The sequence below is a fragment of the Pan troglodytes genome, chromosome 9 (genome assembly GCF_028858775.2).
Source record: "Pan troglodytes isolate AG18354 chromosome 9, NHGRI_mPanTro3-v2.0_pri, whole genome shotgun sequence".
NCBI lineage: Eukaryota > Metazoa > Chordata > Mammalia > Primates > Hominidae > Pan > Pan troglodytes.
Window position 1 is genome coordinate 136,209,493 of NC_072407.2, and position 19,604 is coordinate 136,229,096.

The following is a 19,604-nucleotide window of genomic DNA, read 5'->3' on the forward strand; positions in this document are numbered from 1 at the left end:
CAAGCACATGGCTGAGAAATGAATTCAGTTCTTATCCCTATCTGGCAGTTTATCCAGAACTGCTCATGGGATGGTTTAAACCTCTGTGGGACCCAGAAGATGTAAGGGGCAGGTGAGCAAGGCTGGTGTAGAAAGAAGAGTTCATTCCAGTGGGTGTTACCAGACTGAGGATCTCAGCCCTACGTGATGCAATTTGCTACAGAACTACTAGTGATCGTAAAGAAAGAAGGTGGAGGCAGCTCTGCATCTGGGAGCGGCCAAAGGAGCCCGCCTGGAGGTAAGAGGTCTGCAGTGGGGAGTATCCCACTGCACTCAGTGTGGTTTTAGAAGAAAAGTTCTTCAACTTTGATATTTTATTGAAAAAAGTACACAAAAACCACTGAGGTACACAAGCCCAGGTAAGCATACCAAGCAAGCCCCCTCACACCTTCTTTTGCCTGAAAAAAGCTTGACTTCTTTGCAGCAATGTCTCACCCATTCCAGCAGCAGTATCTCAGTTAACTTGGTTCCTTTTCCTCCAGGCTCAAAACAAAATCAAACTCTTCTACAAAAAAAAAAAGGGAAAAAGGAAGAATTAGTTTTTAACGTCCCCTCTTGAACAGGAAAGTTGTGCCAGGCACAGGTACATCTTACATGGTACTAAGGCGAGCAGTCATTCGTTCAAAACTATTTACCAGGTGCCAAGCACTGTAGAGTACTGGGTAATAGTAACAGGTAACTCAGGCCACATTCCCTCCCTCATGAGTGTTACAGGTGAGGATGCTGACTGAGAAAGGTGAAGTACCATGCCCAAGTTTAATCAGCTAGTAAGTGGGAATTCATGAGGTCATTCTGGTATATGGACAATAAAGGAGAGGGCCCACTCTTACCTTGGGTCAGGGGCTGGATTGATAATCTCTGGCGAGTGAAGAGAACCATATTTTTTAAGGGGCCACCAGTAGCTTTGTGAGCTTGATGATAGGATTTGAGCTCAGCCAGGGGAATGAAACGTTTCATCATCCGAACAAACTGTACATCCACCTATGTGACAACAGTGTACATGACAGAAAGACGTGTCTAGGCTGACTGTGCCCACTGTATTTTTAACCGCCCGCAGGAAGCTCCTATCAGTATCGCCTCATCTGAGTAAGTGCTGGGCTGTGTACCTTGACCTACAGTCACCCCAACCGTCTTCTTCCCTTGGTTCATCCCTCCCCTGTCATGAAATAGAAAGCATAGTCTTTACCATGGACCACTTAGGGTTGTCCTCTTTGCTAGATGGGTCATAATGGGGATTGTTTTTCTCAAACTGTGTGTGGTCTGGGTAAGCCTCTTTCACGATCTGAAACCAAAACAAAAGCTTTGAATCATCTGCCGTCAGCTCCACAGCCAATCTTTTAATTCATATCCAACTTTCATTTCTTCCCTGCACATTCTTACCCCATCTGCCTTGCTGTACAGCCAATGGGGGCTCAGATATTTGGAAACAATATATAGTCTAATATATAGACTAGGAAATCAACTCTGTTTTTACAAAAGTCTGAAAAACATGCTCTAAAAACAAATGGTAAAGGTTATTATTGGTACCACTGTTTTTTTCCCCCCTGCACAGTTAATAATTTTATCCTGATAAGCTTGGAGGAGCTACCATCAGGCCTGTTTTCGAGTGAGATCAAGACTTAGAGGTGGAGTGAAGTCTGTGCTAGTTGGACCTGAATGAAGGCCTGCTTTGAGTTGTCAGATAGGAAGGGGCCAGGGCAGTTTTTCCCTATTCCTGTAAAAGGGGGATGGGGTGGGGGGGAGTGTACTTTTTTGTTGCCTAATTAAGGTATATCCCTTTATATCTACTTAAGTTAGTCTCCCTGGAGGAAAAGGGATTCACACCAAAACCTGCCCAACTAACCTTCATGAGTCCTGCGATGCCTGGCTCTTTGCAGTTGCTATGGTAGAAGAAGGCTTCTTCTCCCAGCTTCATGGCTCTAAGGAAGTTCCGAGCCTGTCTCAGGAGAAGAAAGAGTAACTATCCTCCCACCAGCTGGAAAGTACTAGCTTTTAGCAGAAATCAAGTCTGCTTTTAATAGATGGGTGATTCTTGTCTGCAACTCCTCAATTCATTAGAAAGTCCTTCCCCTTTGCCAGGACACCCAGACTTTTACCAGGACATTGGCCAGAACACAGGCCAATTGAAAATTTCATGCAGAGTACTTAAGGCATTTTTTAATACATTATCAGGTTTGCTTCTGAGAAAAAGCAACCTTGGCCAAGAGGTTCTGCTGCCGAGTACGTCACGAGGAGGAGGCAGGCATTCATCCCACCTGGGTCTCAGGCGACCTCCTCCTTAACCTCTTACCTGGTAGTTACGAACACCATCCCAGCATGTTGTCTGTTTGGGCTGTGCTTTGAGATCCTCAATGCTGAACTAGGCAAGAGGAAATAAATTCAATCATTAAACAATCCTTGGCCAGTTAGTAAGCATATATGGAAGCAGACAGTTCCTTCCCCTACAGTGAGAGGGGCCACTGGCTATAGAGGAAGTATGTGGTTCACCGGGAAGTGGCTCCACAGAGACACTTTTGTTGGGTGAATGTAAGTAAGCCTTGTGTTACCTTGTTATCCTTGCTAATTATGAGGATTAGCTGAATGAATAATCTAGGTGATAAAGTAATCTGCTAGTTACTTGCATTTTACTTTATAATAGTTCTGCTTATATTTTTCCCAGGCTGTATTAAATTCCCTGAAATATACATCAACTGTTGGCAGGGAGACACCTAGGAGCATGGCAGGTGTTCAGAGAAAGGTAACCTAAGATTGAGGTTGGCAGACTATAGCCTTCAGGACAAATCTAACCCCATGCTGGATTTTGTGAATAAAGTTGAACTTGAACAACCACAGCTGTTTACTTATTATCTGTGGCCACTCTCTTGCTACAAGGGCAGGGTTGCAACAGAGACTGTAACACGCACAAGCCTACAAAATTTACTATCTGGCCCTTTGTGGCAAAGGTTAGCCAACCCCTGCCCTAGATACACAGGTTCACAAACCAGCTGATGATAATAAACCCTGCCGATTTTATTCATTTTTACCTTTTTCCTTCCCTTCAAAGATAAGAAGCTGGGGATGGAACCCTGTGGTGTCCCATATTCACTTCTCATTTAAAAAACACCATGAAGGGACTGGAGACAGGTCAAGGGTCTCACCTTCACATCTACACCTTTCTCTAGGCGGCTCTCTGGCTCTGACTTCATCAGCCAGTGGCTGCTTAGATTCTCCAAACAGTTTTTAGTGGCTGAAGTCTTCTGAGGGTTGGAGTCCTCCACTTTAGCTAATGCCTCACCTGAGTTCTCAGTTTTGGTGCGTTTTCCTGATAGTCCCTTGTCTGCAATAGGAGAAGCAAAAAGAAAAGATCATGCTTGTTAAAGGCAATGTTTCATAATGGAAAAAGCTTAGCTTTGGAGTCAGACCTGGATTCAAATCATGGATCCATTACCAGCTGTAGGAACTTAATCTTACTGTTAAGAAGCTTGCCTTATCTATAAAAATTAGACAAGAATACCTACCTTACAGGGTATCTTCTGGATTATCTATTCAATAGGGTAAGAACACCTTACAGGGTTGTTCAGGATTAAAGGTCCTGACAGTAGTCAATACATGTTTTCCTTTCCTCACTCTCTCTTCTATGCCTTTGCATAGGAAAGAGGAAACTGAGCACCTACTTGCAACTATTTTGAAGCTTAAATGAGGTAATACAAAGGGCCTAGACAATGCCTGGCATTACAATAAGTGCATAATAAAAGCATTATTATTCTCATCTCATACGTCTTTCCTTCTTGCTCACTGTGGCTCCTGGCCCATCTCCTTTCTGCTCCTTGAAGGTGCCAATAAAAGTTGAAAGAAACAGTTCATTCAGGACATTGTAGAAATGGTGATGATTCGATTTCATCCCAAGACAATCAGAATGTGCCTGGAACACAGTAGGCATTCAGTAGCTAAGTTGTTAAATTACTATATGACAGGGCCCAAGGTCTATGTGTTACCCTAACCCTAACTCGGTTAATCTACATAACCTGTGAGATGTTCTACTCTTCATCTGGGAAGCATGCTCCAGATCACACATCCAGTAATGGTGGAATCAAGATATGAAGTCAGCACCTGTCACTGAGGTCTATCTGAAGCTACTTAATGACTATACTGCCTCTGAATTTAGTCAAAGTCCCTACATCAATTGTCATTAAATACCATTTATGGCTGTCTAATGCTCTGAACCCAGCATACCTTCCTAACCTAGTTTCCTAATGGCCCCTTAGGAGTTAACAGGCCCACTGCAAACACCACATATTGATAAATAACTGCAATGTGCTGTAGTATATCTGGAACCCCTGTCATTCCCAAAAGAGGTACTTTCTGTACCTTCCAATGTTCCTCCTCCTCCATCCACTTAGAATGCCATCCATCTTTGTGATTATAAAAACGACATCACGTTTTCTTAGTACTATGCCCGTGGAAAGTCTCCCATTCTTCAAGGCTGGGCTCAAATTCCACATCCTTCTCGAGGCCTTCCCTGTGATTCCTCCCTCCGTAACCTTAACAATCCATTTTCCTGAACCCCATCACATCTGTTTGCAGTTCACCCGCAAGCAGGCGCTTTATATTCTTTAGCACGCCACCTGGTATCTCAAATAGTCTTTGTGCATAACAACCATTGCCTGAATAAACAAGAAAAAGGAACTGTAGGTAGGAGCTTGGTGAGACAAGTAAAGAAGATGGAGAGTGATTAAGGATAATGGAGTAAAAATATCACAAAGGGTTCTCAAAAAGCAGGGAGTGAAAAATGAGTACTAAACAGGCTCTTCGAGAAAAGTTTTTTCTTGGGCTGCCTTTGTGCAGCCTAGGGGCAGCTCACCTGAACCAGAAGTCCCAGCCAGCCTCTTCCGGGGTCTCGACATGGTCACGCTGCCGGGGACTGAAGTGCGGACGATTCTGGAATCAACGGAGATACAAGAAAGAATGCTAATGTCCTCCAAAACCCGCGCAGAGCGAGATGGAGGCAACGAGAGGCAGCCTAGAATGTCTCCAACTTTTGCGAAACACAGACGCCTACGTTTGAGCCCTCAAATCCTTCCCTCCGTTATCTGCGCCATTTCCATCTCGCATAACCTGCCCCTAAACTCTTCTCGGTTCTGTCCTTGGTCCTTCTCATCCAGGAACCCCTATCTCAGTATGTAGTTCACTGGGAAGTGGCTCCACAGAGACACTTTTGTTGGGTGAATATAAGTAAGCCTTGTGTTACCTTGTTATCCTTGCTAATTAGGATCAATTGAATGGATAATCTAGATGATAAAGTAATTTGCTGGCTACAGACGCACCACTCTGCAGACTTGACTGCGCTCCGCCTCCGCTGCGCCGCAGGCTGTGCAGCGCGACCCCGCGGCGCTCGGTGGGCGGTGCATCTCTGCGGCGCCGAGGCCCCGAGGACTTCTGGGAATTGTAGTCCTGGCCTCTTGGGAGCCCGCCTGGCACCTGGGTTGTTAGGGCTCGTGGGAGGACTACAACCCCCAGGGTGCAGTGGGACAGGCGTTGCCGGGTCGCAGGTCCCGCCAGTGCGAGCGCAACGGAGGTCGAAGGCGTTCAGACTCTTAGCTGAACGCGGAGCTGCGGCGGCTATGCTGTGGAGCGGCTGCCGGCGTTTCGGGGCGCGCCTCGGCTGCCTGCCCGGCGGTCTCCGGGTCCTCGTCCAGACCGGCCACCGGAGCTTGACCTCCTGCATCGACCGTAAGGATCTCCTGGGCGGGCAGGAGGACAGGTGTCCGGAACCCCGGCGGACATATGTCTGCGAGGGGCTGCAGTCTCCCCGTTCCATCCAGTCACCCCGGCGTCAGCTCCCCTTCCGGCCAGTCACCCCCCCCCCGGCCTGGCTGCCCCCTCCGGTCGGTCACCACCATCCGGGTCCCCATCTGGCCCGTCACCCCTGCCCGGGTGCTCCTCCGGCCGGTCACCCCTGCCCCGGTCCTCCTCCGGCCGGTCATCCCCCCGCAGGTTCCCCTCCGGCCCGCGTCCTCCTGCGGCCGGTCACCCTCGGATGCTTAGAGAAGTGAAGAAACTTGGGGCTTGGTTGTTGTTGGGTTGGTTGGTTTTTAATCATAACAGTAGGTCATAAAAGCAGTGAGAATATAAGAAGCTGGCTGGGTGCTGATGGTGACAACTGAACAAGAACTCCAGGTCATACAAGATTTGCTCACACACAAAGATTTGGTATCTTAACACCTCTGGCTATAAGACACTTTTAGTGTTGAAACTCATGCAGGAAAAATAATTATTATTGCTAGTGGGAAACTCTACCAGAGCTGACAAACTTGAGTGTCTTTAGGCTCTGAACAGTAATTTGAATGTAGCAAGGAGTGGTGGAGACCCGGCCAGTTTGTGACTTCTCTGCCAAGAATCTTTATAAACACTTTTTTCTTCTGAAATATTTTAAAATTTATTTTAAATAAATGACAGTTTTCTTTACAACAGAATAAGTCCCTTAGATATCAGATCTATAAAGTACAGTAAGGCATAGAATACTGTTTTCTTCTGAATGTCCTAAAACTCATTCAAGAGGTGCTGCCCTGTCCTAGCGCTTAGAATTTGATAACCCAGATTACCCTGGTTGATACCGAAGCAGATGAGTAATTATTTAGAGGTGGGTTTTGTTATTGTTTGCATCTTGCTTACACTTGAGTGGCTCTGCAGTCAAAGGCTTTTCCCATTTCATTTGGAGTGTTTTTCTATTTAGCTTTACCTTTTTAGTGTATATGTATTGGCATCTTGAGCTCTGCTAGTAACTATGTATTGGCATCTTGAACTCTGCTAGTAACTGGCAAAGTTCATGAGTGGTGGTATTTGTTTTGTTTTTATAGTGTATTTCCTTCTGGGAACTTGTGTTTACTTATGCATATGATTTGCATAAAACTATTTCCTTCCATTAGAATGCAACTCAGATTTATTTCTTAAGCCTGTGGTTCCTTGAACTATTTGTTTTAGGAAGTAGCCATTTACAGAAGAAGAAGATTTGTTAATATTTAATGAGCTCTTGCTAGGATTGAAATAGTCATCCTTTGTGTGAATGGATCTTATTTATTTTTTTTTTTGAGATGGAGTTTCGCTCTGTTGCCCAGGCTGGAGTACAGTGGCGCGATCTCAACTCACCGCAACCTCTGCCCCACGGGTTCAAGCAATTCTTGTGCCTCAGCCTCCCAAGTAGCTGGGATTACAGCACATGCCACCATGCCCAGCTAATTTTTATATTTTTAGTAGAGACGGGGTTTCACCATGTTGGACAAGCTGGACTTGAACTCCTGACCTCAAGTGATCCACCTGCCTTGGCCTCCCCAAGGTCTGGGATTACAGTCATGAGCCACTGCGCCTGGCTGGATCATATTTATTTTTGTAACCCCAGCACTGCTACCTAGTAAACACCCAATAAACATTCTTTTGGAAATGATCTTTGAGCCATGGTCTACAGTAACAGCAACCCTTGTACAAAATTGTGTGAATAAATGGCCTGACCCCAGTCAGAGAACCATGAATTGTTTATCCCTAACTCTGTTCCTGAGAGTAATACCCAACATAGGTATTGCTCTGAGTTTCTCAAGGCAGCCTAATCGTTAATCCTCAGAACTCTTCATTTCTGACTTTCCCATTTTAATGAGAGTACTGATCACAGAAAGCAGTGCCCTCTCCAGGCTCGCATAGCCAGCCATTACTGATGCCCAGATTTGCCCCAAGGAACAGACTCTGGCACCTGCCCTTGCGTTCTTCTGTGAGGACTGCATCGCTTGTAGGCACTGAAGTAAATTATTGCCAAGTGTGGCGCCATAGTCTTCCCATAGTGCTCTTTTTTCTTTTTTTCTTCTTTTGAAACAGAGTCTTGCTCTGTCACCCAGGCTAGAGTGCAATGGCACAATCTCAGCTCACTGCAACCTCCACCTCCTGGGTTCAAGCGATTCTCCTGTCTCACCCTCCCAAGTAGCTGGGATTACAGGCATGCGCCACCACACCCAGCTAATTTTTGTATTTTTAGTAGAGGCGGGGTTTTTCCATGTTGGTCAGGCTGGTCTTGAGCTCCTGACCTCAGGTGATCTGCCCGCCTCGGCCTCCTGAAGTGCTGGGATTACAGGCGTGAACCATCACGCCCAGCCCATAGTGCTCTTCAGTGTCAGTTATAATGACCAAAGTTCTAGCACTGTGGCCTCAACCTCTAGGTCTACAACTGCATTTTACTAAGTGCTAGGATAAGAGATGTCTGGAAGTCCCCTATCCTGTTCTAGGTTGATCTGGATGTGTGCTAGAACTGTCCTTTCTCCATATGACAAGTGGAATAATGACAGAAGCTGCCGTTCTCTAGCTGTTAAAGGCTGTACCGTGTATGGGAAATACTACAGTAGATCCACTTTCACAACTTCGTGGTGCTTTTTGTTGGCAACACCCTTCCCTGACCCTGTCCTAGAACAGTATGTGCAATCCTGCCCACAGCTTCCATGGGACTTAATGAAGAGCAGAAAGAATTTCAAAAAGTGGCCTTTGACTTTGCTGCCCGAGAGATGGCTCCAAATATGGCAGAGTGGGACCAGAAGGTAGGAGTTTTTCTTGTGCTTAGACGTTCTAACAACAGATGTCTCAGGCAGACCTTTATCTTTGTCTCCTGATAATGTAATTGTTAAATGTCTCCTCCACTTACCAACTCTTACTGCAAGTGAGAATACCGGTAGTGGATGATTTTTCCTAGAAGGCATCCTGATCATCTTGTACATAACTTTTTTTTTGTTAGTTGAATGAAGATTTGGATATAAAACTAAGGCAGTTGTATAGATAATAAAAAGAAACTCCTTAATGCCAGAACAAGTTTTTACAGGACCCATGTTAACTGATAACCACTGTAAGACGACAAACAGGCACATTAAGAGAATTCATATGCTCTCGCATGTGCAAGCCTCCGAACCCCCTCACTGTGCCCTCTAAAAGGAAGGCTGTCTCTGAATCAGCTGCTGATCACCCTGCTCTCTTTTGTACATAGGAGCTGTTCCCAGTGGACGTGATGCGGAAGGCAGCCCAGCTAGGCTTCGGAGGGGTCTACGTACAAACAGATGTGGGCGGGTCTGGGCTGTCACGTCTTGATACCTCTGTCATTTTTGAAGCCTTGGCTACAGGCTGCACCAGCACCACAGCCTATATAAGCATCCACAAGTGAGTGCCCAAGCTTGGAAGGCACAATGAAGTGCTCACTCGGGCTGACTGTGAGAGTTCAGATTCGTAGGAAAAAGATTGATCTTTTGAAGCTGAGTGTCCTCAAGGAACTGGACTTAAAAGTACACTCTAGGGGCCGGGCGCAGTGGCTCGTGCGTGTAATCCCAGCACTTTGGGAGGCCAAGGCAGGCAGATCACGAGGTCAGGAGTTTGAGACCAGCCTGGCCAACGTGGTGAAACCCCGTCCCTGCTAAAAATACGAAAAATTAGCCGGGTGTGGTGGCTGGCGCCTGTAGTCCCAGCTACTCGGGAGGCTGAGGCAGGAGGATGGTGTGAACCCGGGAGGCGGAGCTTGCAGTGAGCCGAGATGGACCACTGCACCCCAGCCTGGGCGACAGAGCGAGACTCCGTCTCAAAAAAAATAAATAAATAAAATAAGTACACGCTAGGTCTGTTGCTGCCTGTTGGACTTGATTCTGTCGTCCTGTGTATTGCTTAGGGAATCAGGTCAGCCAGCTTTCTCAGAAATCTTATTTTGAGCTGGTACCAGGAGACTTCTCCAATAGAGTGATCAGGGTCCTCTCACCCTTTTATTTATTTATTTTTAAGACAGAGTCTCACTCTGTCGCCCAGGCTAGGGTGCAGTGGCATGATCTCGGCTCACTGCAACCTCCGTCTCCCCAGTTCAAGCGATTCTCCTGCCTCAGCCTCCTGAGTAGCTGGGATTACAGGCACGTGCCACCACACCTGGCTAATTTTTTTTTGTATTTAGTAGAGATGGGGTTTCACCATGTTAGTCAGGCTGGTCTCAAACTCCTGACCTTGTGTTCTGCCTGCCTCGGCCTCCCATAGTGCTGGGATTACAGATGTAAGCCACCGCACCTGGCCCCTCTCACCCTTTTCCTCAATCCAAAGATGGAACTGCCAGTGATTTGAGGAAGTAATAGAAACTACTAATAGAAAGCACATATAACTCTGATTTTTAGAGGCTCGTGTAACCTAACTGGAAGTAGTACAAACGTCCTGGTGAGAAGTACCTCAGCCTGGTGATCTCTGGGTAGTCCTTATTCCAGGAATATGTTTTAATCCAGCCTTTGCCTTTAAAGAGTCTTCCCAATTGTGACTTTCCCCTTCCCACTCTTCTGCTTTACTCCACTGCCCTGCCCTTTGTTCTCTTTCCCCTTCTCCCCCAATTTTTTTTCTTTTCCATCTTTATTTCTGTCATTGTCTTTTCTTCTTGGTGTACCTATCAGCATGTGTGCCTGGATGATTGATAGCTTCGGAAATGAGGAACAGAGGCACAAATTTTGCCCACCGCTCTGTACCATGGAGAAGTTTGCTTCCTACTGCCTCACTGAACCAGGTGAATTTGCCACACTGCACTGAGATATAGCAGGGAGAGATGCTTCCTGCTCAGATGGCATTACCGAGCACTCCTTCCAGCCTCTTGACATGTCGAGTCACTGTTTATCTAGCTGTTTGGTTGAGGAGTAATAGAGTCCTATGACCTGATGTCACAAGGACCAAGAAGCCTATCTGGTGTGTTGGGAGGTAGGCAGTGGCCTGACTGGTATGAGCAGTTTCCACCAAGTACAGAGAGTTCCTTTGGCCACCTGGGTTTTGCAGTGACACACTCTGAGCAGGGTCTGTTTAGAGAAGATTTCCTAGAAGATAGAATTGTGCTGGGCTCCCTCGACCTCACTGACTTTCTCACCTTCTCTCTGCTGCCTTTTGATCCCTCCTCAGGAAGTGGGAGTGATGCTGCCTCTCTTCTGACCTCCGCTAAGAAACAGGGAGATCATTACATCCTCAATGGCTCCAAGGTACTAGCGTGCATCCTCCCAGAGCACTTTGGAGATTGTTCCCAGCTTCCTCCTGACATCCTCTGGTTCCTTCACATCCGCGGGTTAATACTCCCATAGGATTTTTATGTGTTGGGAAGAGAACCTCTGACCAATTTCTCTTTCTTTATTCTGTTTGTATCTCTTCTAATCTGATTCCAGATCATTTCATTGACTTTTGTCTATCCTTTTTATACTCTCTTGAACTGTATCTCTGATTCTGCAGTCACTGCAGCTACCTTTTACCCCACCTCAGTCTCTGTGCCATTGGACCTTATTGTTAGGAGGACCCAGTGGTGTTCCCAGACGCTGTGAGAACTCAAGCATTCCCTGGTCCTTTTGCACCCCTTTTACCCCCACAGGCCTTCATCAGTGGTGCTGGTGAGTCAGACGTCTATGTGGTCATGTGCCGAACAGGAGGGCCAGGCCCCAAGGGCATCTCATGCATAGTTGTTGAGAAGGGGACCCCTGGCCTCAGCTTTGGCAAGAAGGAGAAAAAGGTGAGTGGCTGTTGGACAGGAAACAATTTAGGTTATGAGACTCTGCCACCTGCCAGCCCAACTCCTGCTCTATTTCAGAAAACAGGTTTGCATACTTGCTAACCTACCTTTGAAGCAGTTGCTTCTATTAGGATTTTCAACAGGAGCATATGAAATACAACAGGGCATTATTAAACACTAGGCCTCTGGGGAAAGTGACAATGTTTGCCAGTAAATTCTTCAAGCCACCTGTGAGTGTTCTGACCTCTCCTGCCTCTGCTTTTGGCCTGTGTTCCTCATCCAGCTGCTTACGTTGGTGCACTTTGTTGCTCCAGGAAGAGACGCTTAGAGAAGACCTGGTGTTGGCCACAAGTCTCAGTAATGGAAGGCATGTGGTCCCTTTTTCTTCTTTGATTAAAAATAAAGTAAAACTCATTGGAGATGATTGTGGGTATTTCAGCAACCTAAGAAGGACACTTAGGTACCGTAAGTAATTTGAAAAGTAAGATACTTCTAGGATTAAGAGCCGCCATGGCCAGGGCATGAACAGGAGACCTGTGATCATGTAACCGTAATTGGTAATAAGGGCTCAAGACCCATTCAGATTTTTTAGACCAGATGCTCAAAGCAGTCATCTCTCTCTAGTTTGTACTGTTATGGGGGGACTTTGTGAGAGAAGGCAGGTAATGAAATGACCCCTAAGTGTACCTCTTTCTCACAGCTCCTCGGGTTTCTGTATTTTCCTACAGGATCCTTCCTGATCCTCTGTAACTGCAAGGCACTATGCATTTTAGCATCCCCTTCTCTTTGGTAACACAGCAACCATTTCCTAGGCTTCTACTGTGTGTGAAGCCCATGCTAACTCCTGGGCAGGAAGACCTTCAGTAAAAGGCTTAGAAATGGAGTTTATCCTATCAACAAAAGAGAACAAGGAAATGATGTAAAGGCAGTCTATTTTCAGAGCCAGAGAGGAACTGGAAGATTGTAGATAGTTTGTGGTTTTCAATTAGAGGCACTGAAATTGGGGGCAGTTGGTGTCACAATCCTAAAAGAAGTTGTGAGAAATGTTTGTAGGTTAGTCAGGTAGAGTAGACATTAGTAGATTATCTTAATAAGTTAGCAAATGTTTAGCTGAAACAGGTATCTTTCTGAGTGCTGACAGGCCTTTAAACCTGAACTTTTTCTTTTTCCTCATTTTAAGTTCTTGTGGGTCTAAGTCTTGGGTGCTGAAACCCATACCTCACAGGCTCCTGTCCCCAGGGAAGGCCGCCCTACCTGCTGGATTGTTGGGCAACCACACAGTCCCTGATTTTTGCCAGGTGGGGTGGAACTCCCAGCCAACACGAGCTGTGATCTTCGAAGACTGTGCTGTCCCTGTGGCCAACAGAATTGGGAGCGAGGGGCAGGGCTTCCTCATTGCCGTGAGAGGACTGAACGGAGGGAGGATCAACATTGGTGAGACACGCAGGGGTGTGGCAGGGAGGTAGCGGTCCGGGACAGGCACTGCTGTTTTCCAGCTTGGTTGGAACGTCGGCGCTCTTCCCCTCTAGCTTCCTGCTCCCTGGGGGCTGCCCACGCCTCTGTCATCCTCACCCGAGACCACCTCAATGTCCGGAAGCAGTTTGGAGAGCCTCTGGCCAGTAACCAGGTAACCTCTGCCTTGCCTCCACATGGCTTTGCACTATTTGCAGCCCGGGACCTGCTCTAGGGCCCACATTTTCTAGGAGAGAAGCCAGGAAATTCCTCTGTCAGTCCCACCACTGTCCTAGCCAGAGCTTGTGCTTTATTTCTGTCCATCTTTTCTCGGGATGTCTTTAACGATATTAAAGTGTCGGGTGAGTGAAGTGGACTTAGCACTTAAAAGCAATAAATTTCCTCTATAGAAAAAGCAAGAGACTTTGAAGCTTTGGATCACTTAGAAAAGGCGCCTCCGAGATGTCTTACCAAGGCTCCTGCACCAGGTGCTGGTCTGAGCCCCTCAGTCTTGTCTGGTTCTCTGGTCCCTGTGCTGCAGTACTTGCAATTCAAACTGGCTGATATGGCAACAAGGCTGGTGGCCGCGCGGCTGATGGTCCGCAATGCAGCAGTGGCTCTGCAGGAGGAAAGGAAGGATGCAGTGGCCTTGTGCTCCATGGCCAAGCTCTTTGCTACAGATGAATGCTTTGCCGTAAGTGATTCCTCTGGCTCTCCTGGGATGGACAGGGAACAGCTGCTAGGCCCAGGGGTCTTGAGAGACATGAGTCAGCTGTGGAACCCAGCCCTCCTGGAATCCCACAAGGATCACCTTAAGCTTAAGGATATAAATGAACTCATGAGCGGCCTATGTGGGAGCCCTCATCGCTGGCTTTTAGGCCTGCTGCATGCCATTATACACTTCATTATGTCACTGTTGTTTGGTTGTGTTCTAGGCGAGAAACCACCTTTGGAAGGTTCACAGCAGCCCCAGTTTAGCACTCTGCCATGTTTACATTGTCAGGCTGCATTGCCACTAGGGGGAGCCATAGCTCTTTATCATCCCAGCCAGGGTGGCTGTGGCAGCTTCTGCCTGGCAGGTAATAAGGGAGAGGGGCAGAGGGCTTTGAGTCGCCTGTCTGGGGGGAACTGACAGGTTTGGTAGGTGAACTTCCCTTGTCTCTAACCATACAGAATGTGGAGGCCCTCTTTGAGCTTGGCTGTTTGTGGTTCTTTCATGGGTTTATGGCGGGCTGCCAGATCGTGGGCTGGGGTAGGAAGGGAGGCTGCTTGCTCCACAGTCTTCCCAGAGTCCAAGACGTCTAGTCCCTGTCTCCCTGCAGATCTGCAACCAGGCCTTGCAGATGCACGGGGGCTACGGCTACCTGAAGGATTACGCTGTTCAGCAGTACGTGCGGGACTCCAGGGTCCACCAGATTCTAGAAGGTAAAAATTGCCAGAGGTTATTCTCTTCCCTTCAGAACGGGGGCGGGATCGCTGCTTTCCCCACTGTCTGTCCCCAGGCCTCCTGGGCCTCAGGGTGCAGTCAAGCCCTGTCTGTCTCGAGGCTTCCTCCTCCCTCCCGTTCCGCAGAGCTGTTCTGGCAGCGGCCTGGAGTCCAGAGCCGCAGCTTCGTCCCTGTGGGGGGCCTCAGATCGCCCTGCTGCTGCCCTTTTCCTCTGGAGATCTGCGAGAAGGGTGAACTGAGATAATGGATGAGAAAGCATGTTGAAAACCACAGCCGGGGCTTTTCTCTAAGGTTATCGAGTACGTGGTTCTCAGGGATCCAAGAACAGTGGTGGACAAGGCAAATGTGAGCCAGTATGGTCATCAGTAGCTCTATATTGATTATCAGCCAGATGGCCTAAAAGATACCTGTCTCAATATTACTAGTGTATTTTTCAATAAAATAAACCATCAGTATATGGGTATCTTCTTGGTAGTCACAGACATTCTATCTAGGAAACATGGAAGCCGTTGGGGTCGGGCTCGGAGCCTGGCTGTCTCCACTCTCTACAGCCAGTGCGGAAGTCTTGAAATGACACGACTCTTGGAAAAGCAGGAGGGGCAGAGGCTTCTTTGAGTGACTTCGGTGAAGCAACGTGAGGCTGCCTTGCTGGAAACATTATATAATGGGGCTTCCCTGCCCCTTTCACAGCACGCTTCTCAAACCTCAGCCTGTGCTGGAATCGCCTGGAGGGCGTGGGAGCGCAGATTGCGGGCCTCAACCCCAGAGCTTCTGCTCCAGAGGGTCTAGTGTGGGCCTGGGAATTTGTATCTGCAACAAGTCTTCAAGTGAGGCTGCCACAGCTTGTCTGAGAACCACACTTTGAGACCCACCGCTCTGGTGTTAATGTCAGAGTCACAGGCTACCACAGGTTAGACTGCTGCTTGCTTCTGCAAACCTCATTCCAGAAAGATGTTTATGGGCTCAGTCGCCAGTGTTCAAACTGAATTCCCGAGAGTCGTTTTCCTTCCATTACTCTTGGAATTGCTTTCTCACTGAGCTTTATGCGCAGGAAACTTCGCCTTCATTCTAACTCTCTCTCCACCCTGCAATCATAAGCAGGAAAACATTTATTTTAGGCCACACCATCACCCACTTACAGAAGAATTGGGGCACTCATCACTGTATCACTGTTTCATCATGGACTTTACTGTTGGATAAATCTACAGTTTATGCTTTATTTGAGACGATGTGACTACTGATTCCTTGAGGGGGTTTATATTTCTTTTTGCATAAAGGCCACTGCTAAAAATGAAGCAAATAATTGATACCCTCCTTTCAGGGAAAATGTTTTCATTCTTTTGTAAATCAGTTTTCTGATTACCAAAGAAATGTGTATTTATTGTTGAAACCTTATAAAATTAGGAAAAGTAGGCTGGGTGCGGTAGCTTATGTCTATAATCCCAGCACTTTGGGAGGCTGAGGCGGGTGGATCACGTGAGGCCAGGAGTTCCAGACCAGCTTGACCAACCTGGTGAAGCCCCGACTGTCTAAAATTATAAAAAGTTAGCTGGGCGTGGTGGTGCACGCCTGGAATCCCAGCTACTCGAGAGGCTGAGGCAGGAAGATCGCTTGAACCCAGGAGGTGGAGGTTGCAGTGAGCCGAGATTGCACCATCGCACTCCAGCCTGGGTGACAGTGAGACTCCATCTAAAAACAATACAAAAAATTAGCCGGGCCTGGTGGGGCCTGGTGGGGCCTGGTGGCACATGCTTGTGGTCCCAGCTACTCAGGAGGCTGAGGCAAGAGAATTGCTTGAACCTGGGAGGCGGAGGTTGCAGTGAGCCAAGATCACACCACTGCACTCCAGCCTGGGTGACAGCAAGACTGTCTCAAAAGAAAAGTAAAAGAAAAAAAATCACTCATGTTTCTACATCCAGAATGTTATTTTGGTACATCTCCTTTTAGGCATTTTACTCTGCCTTTGTTGGTACATTTTTAATTTTAATTAGAATTATCCTGTATATACTGTTTTTATTCTGCCTTTTTAAACTTTATATAAGCATTTTTACCATCAGAAGAAGTTTTTAAAAAAGTATTATTTCCTGACATTTTTCAGTACTTTGTAGAGAAGTCTCTGATAATCTCATCTCTCCCAGGCTAAAAGCAATGATTGTAGTTTAAATCTGCAGCTACTCTGAACTAGGCCTGGAGCAGCCTGTTCAGAGCTTTACTAAACTCTCAGACTTTGCTGCTATGAAATTCTTCCTCCTTCCTCCCTCTTACAGGTAGCAATGAAGTGATGAGGATACTGATCTCTAGAAGCCTGCTTCAGGAGTAGAACCCACACTTGTTCTGGCCTGGTGTTCAGTGCGACTGCAGTCAGTGTTGAGTGGTGCCATGTGGGCCGCTCTACTCCAAAGGAATCATGGATTAGACGCAAGGGCTGAGCTCCCCTAGGGCAGGACCTGCACCCTGTGTGTTGGCACCAGCATCGGGTCTCGGACTGGGGCAGAATCCCCAGTGGAACCAGAAGAGCTGGCCTGATGAGAAACATCAGAAGAACACATACTAACTTGTTTTCCTAATGCCAGAAGGGTGACCAGTGAAGATTCACCGTCAAACCATGAAAGTCCTTTCTTGGATCCACTTTATCTTGATTAGTCTGCATTTTGCTAGTTCACTGGATCCCTCCTCTAGGGGCCTGGGGACTTTCACTGATGCTCTTCCTGATTCTAGAGCAAAGGTGTGGGAAGGGGAAATGGAGGAATGCCCTCCTGTCTGTGTCGTTCTCTGTGCCACAGCTACAGATGCAGAAGGTTTCTCTGGATAGCACACCTCTGAATGTAAATCATGATAAAATGGATATTTGGAAACTTACTCCTAAGCTGTGATTTAGGGTGTATTTCTACTTCTGGACTGCCTCAATATCAAGGGCTGAGACTTTTGAATTTTGAATATTCGTTGGGTTTCATGTTAAGAAGCCTGTGGTCTAGGAGTGCTATTCAGTGTTTCTTTTCCTGATAAACACTTTGAATATTTTTTTTGTGTTTTTGTTTCCTTTTCTGAAGCTGTTCCTCTTTTTAAATATTTTTAATCACATTGATAAAATCTATCCTTCACCACCTCTGGTTCTACTATAGTTGATTTTTATTTTAAATGTTTAATTGTATTTGATTAAACACTTAACTGGATTTTGGAATAATAAAACTCTCGTCCAATTTGGCTTTTAAAAAGCAGGCTCCTTAAATTATTAATAACTTTGCAAACTAAGCATTGTTTATGATGTATGAAAGTAGAATTAAAGTGAGATTCACAGATGGGACTTCAGGAGACCTTGTTTTGTGTGTTTGTTTGTTTGCTGTTTTTGTTGTTTTTGAGACAGAGTCTTGCTCTGTCGCCCAGGCAGGAGTGCAGTGGCACAATCTCAGCTCACTGCAACTTCTTCCTCTGGGGTTCAAGCGATTCTCCTGCCTCAGCCTCACAAGTAGCTGGGACTACAGGCGCAAGCCACCACGTCAGGCTACTTTTTGTATTTTTAGTAGAGACAGGGTTTCACCATGTTGGCCAGGCTGGTCTCAAACTCCTAGCCTCAAGTGATCTGCCCACCTCAGCCTCCCAAAGTGCTGGGATTACAAGCGTGAGCCACTGTGCCCAGCCAGGGGAGCTCTGTTATAACTTATTATGTTACTCCATCCCCTCATCCCTATTGAAAAAAATACGCAAGACATTAACTACAAGCCAATGTTTAGAGAGAAGAAAATACGTGTCTGTAACAACAACAAATACTATCTTTTTTGAATGAAGGAACTTTTGGGCACTGCAGGGGGACAAGGTGTGGGTATACTACAAAGTTTAAAATGTATTTCTGCCGTCCACGGCCTTATTTAAGAGAGGAGCTAAGAGCTGTATTGCAAGGTAATGATATATATCTGTATAAAGCTGAGAAGGCAACAACCTATAAAAGTGATGAGGGAGGAAAGGATTCAAATTAAGCTTTTATGAGAATGTGGTCAGGCATGGTGGCTCACACCAGAAGTCCTAACTACTTGGGAGTCTAAGGTGGGAGGATTGCATGAGCCCAGGAATTTGAGGCTGCAGTGAGCTACAGTCATACCGCTGCACTCCAGCCTTGGTGACAGAGTGAGACCCTTGTCTCTGAAGAAAAGAAAAAAAGATTCTACGAAAAACATCTAATTAGAATCAAGAAAGTCAATTTCAGACAGGAAGGAACCAGGAGCAGGAAAAGTACAGGATTTATGTAAAAGCTGTTTACACTTTGGTTTAATTGTGGTTTGGGGTTGGCATGAGACAGAAGGAAAATAGAAGTTGAATCCGGATGGAGAGTTATGAAAGCCAAGGGTGGGGCTTTATTTGGTAAGCAGTGGAGAGCCATGGAAGGTTTTTAATGCGGAAGATAGGAGATTGATTCATTCATAAGAGCACTCTGGAATGCACATGTGGGATGAATATGAGTGAGGCAAGACAGAAGACATACCAGTCAATGGGTTCTTGAAATAGTCAAGGAATGTGGCAATTCACGCTGGATGTGGAAGGTGGAAGGAAAGACAAGTGTTAGCAAATGCAGACCTGTCTGCTGTGGAACTTGAAGACCTCGCTAGTAGTCAGGCTGCTTCCTGGCATTCCAGGCCTGAGAGGCTTCTATTTTGACAAAGCAAAAACAAATGCTATGTTAATGTCTTCCTATGTGTCCCCTTCATAAGATTTTGGTGAAATCATATTAAAAGTGCATTTCTCAGTATCACTCTCAGTTATTTAGAGATTTCAGTTCCCCAGTACCCTGGCAAGGGATTTGACGAACGTAGCAAGAACGTCGTGAACTTTGAGCTAATTTATATCATTGTTCATTTGTCTATTTCATAAATAAAAGCAAGAAAACCAGAGCAACAAATGTCTTAAGGAAAAGCCTGTGTGTCAGGGGCTGTATAGGTGCAGAACACATGCAGGTAACCAAATACAACTTCGCTGGACAGACCTAATGGACTAGGGGCTGGGAAACAGGAGACACAATTTCAGTAGGAGGCGGCAAGGACAAAGGCATACACAGCGTGCTCTGAGGCATGAGAGGCCTTGCGGCCATAACACAATGACTTAGGTCAGAATTGGATTTCCACGTGGTTTTAATCCTAATAATTCCTCAAACTGCCTCCAACTATTACAGTT

General features: G+C 46.5%; 2 protein-coding genes across 14 annotated transcripts; one reads left to right on the top strand and one right to left on the bottom strand.

Moving 5' to 3' along the window:
- Nucleotides 1-335: 335 nt before the first annotated feature.
- On the bottom strand, nt 336-5,430 carry THYN1 (thymocyte nuclear protein 1). 2 transcript variants are annotated; one of them, XM_009424519.3, is made up of 8 exons: nt 5,343-5,430; nt 4,880-4,956; nt 3,177-3,355; nt 2,330-2,398; nt 1,883-1,975; nt 1,226-1,321; nt 870-1,020; nt 336-544 (listed from the first exon to the last, which is right to left on the bottom strand). In XM_009424519.3, the coding sequence occupies exons 2-8, from the start codon at nt 4,920-4,922 to the stop codon at nt 498-500; spliced, it is 678 nt and encodes a 225-aa protein (XP_009422794.1). In that variant the 5' UTR covers nt 4,923-4,956; nt 5,343-5,430; the 3' UTR covers nt 336-497. The 2 variants fall into 2 exon arrangements, with proteins under 2 accessions (XP_009422794.1, XP_003313468.1); XM_003313420.5 differs by having other exon boundaries at nt 5,267-5,412.
- Nucleotides 5,431-5,543: 113 nt separating this feature from the next.
- Nucleotides 5,544-17,656, top strand: ACAD8 (acyl-CoA dehydrogenase family member 8). Of its 12 annotated transcripts, XM_063784616.1 has the most exons (13): nt 5,544-5,748; nt 8,491-8,591; nt 9,032-9,201; nt 10,455-10,564; nt 10,948-11,024; nt 11,405-11,542; nt 12,841-12,976; nt 13,072-13,169; nt 13,536-13,688; nt 14,317-14,419; nt 14,567-14,740; nt 14,936-15,351; nt 16,709-17,656. In XM_063784616.1, the coding sequence occupies exons 1-11, from the start codon at nt 5,640-5,642 to the stop codon at nt 14,683-14,685; spliced, it is 1,314 nt and encodes a 437-aa protein (XP_063640686.1). In that variant the 5' UTR covers nt 5,544-5,639; the 3' UTR covers nt 14,686-14,740; nt 14,936-15,351; nt 16,709-17,656. The 12 variants fall into 12 exon arrangements, with proteins under 12 accessions (XP_063640686.1, XP_063640684.1, XP_063640687.1 ...); XM_063784614.1 differs by lacking the exon at nt 14,567-14,740 and having other exon boundaries at nt 13,536-14,073; nt 15,132-15,351; XM_063784617.1 differs by lacking the exons at nt 14,567-14,740; nt 14,936-15,351 and adding an exon at nt 13,930-14,073.
- Nucleotides 17,657-19,604: the final 1,948 nt, after the last annotated feature.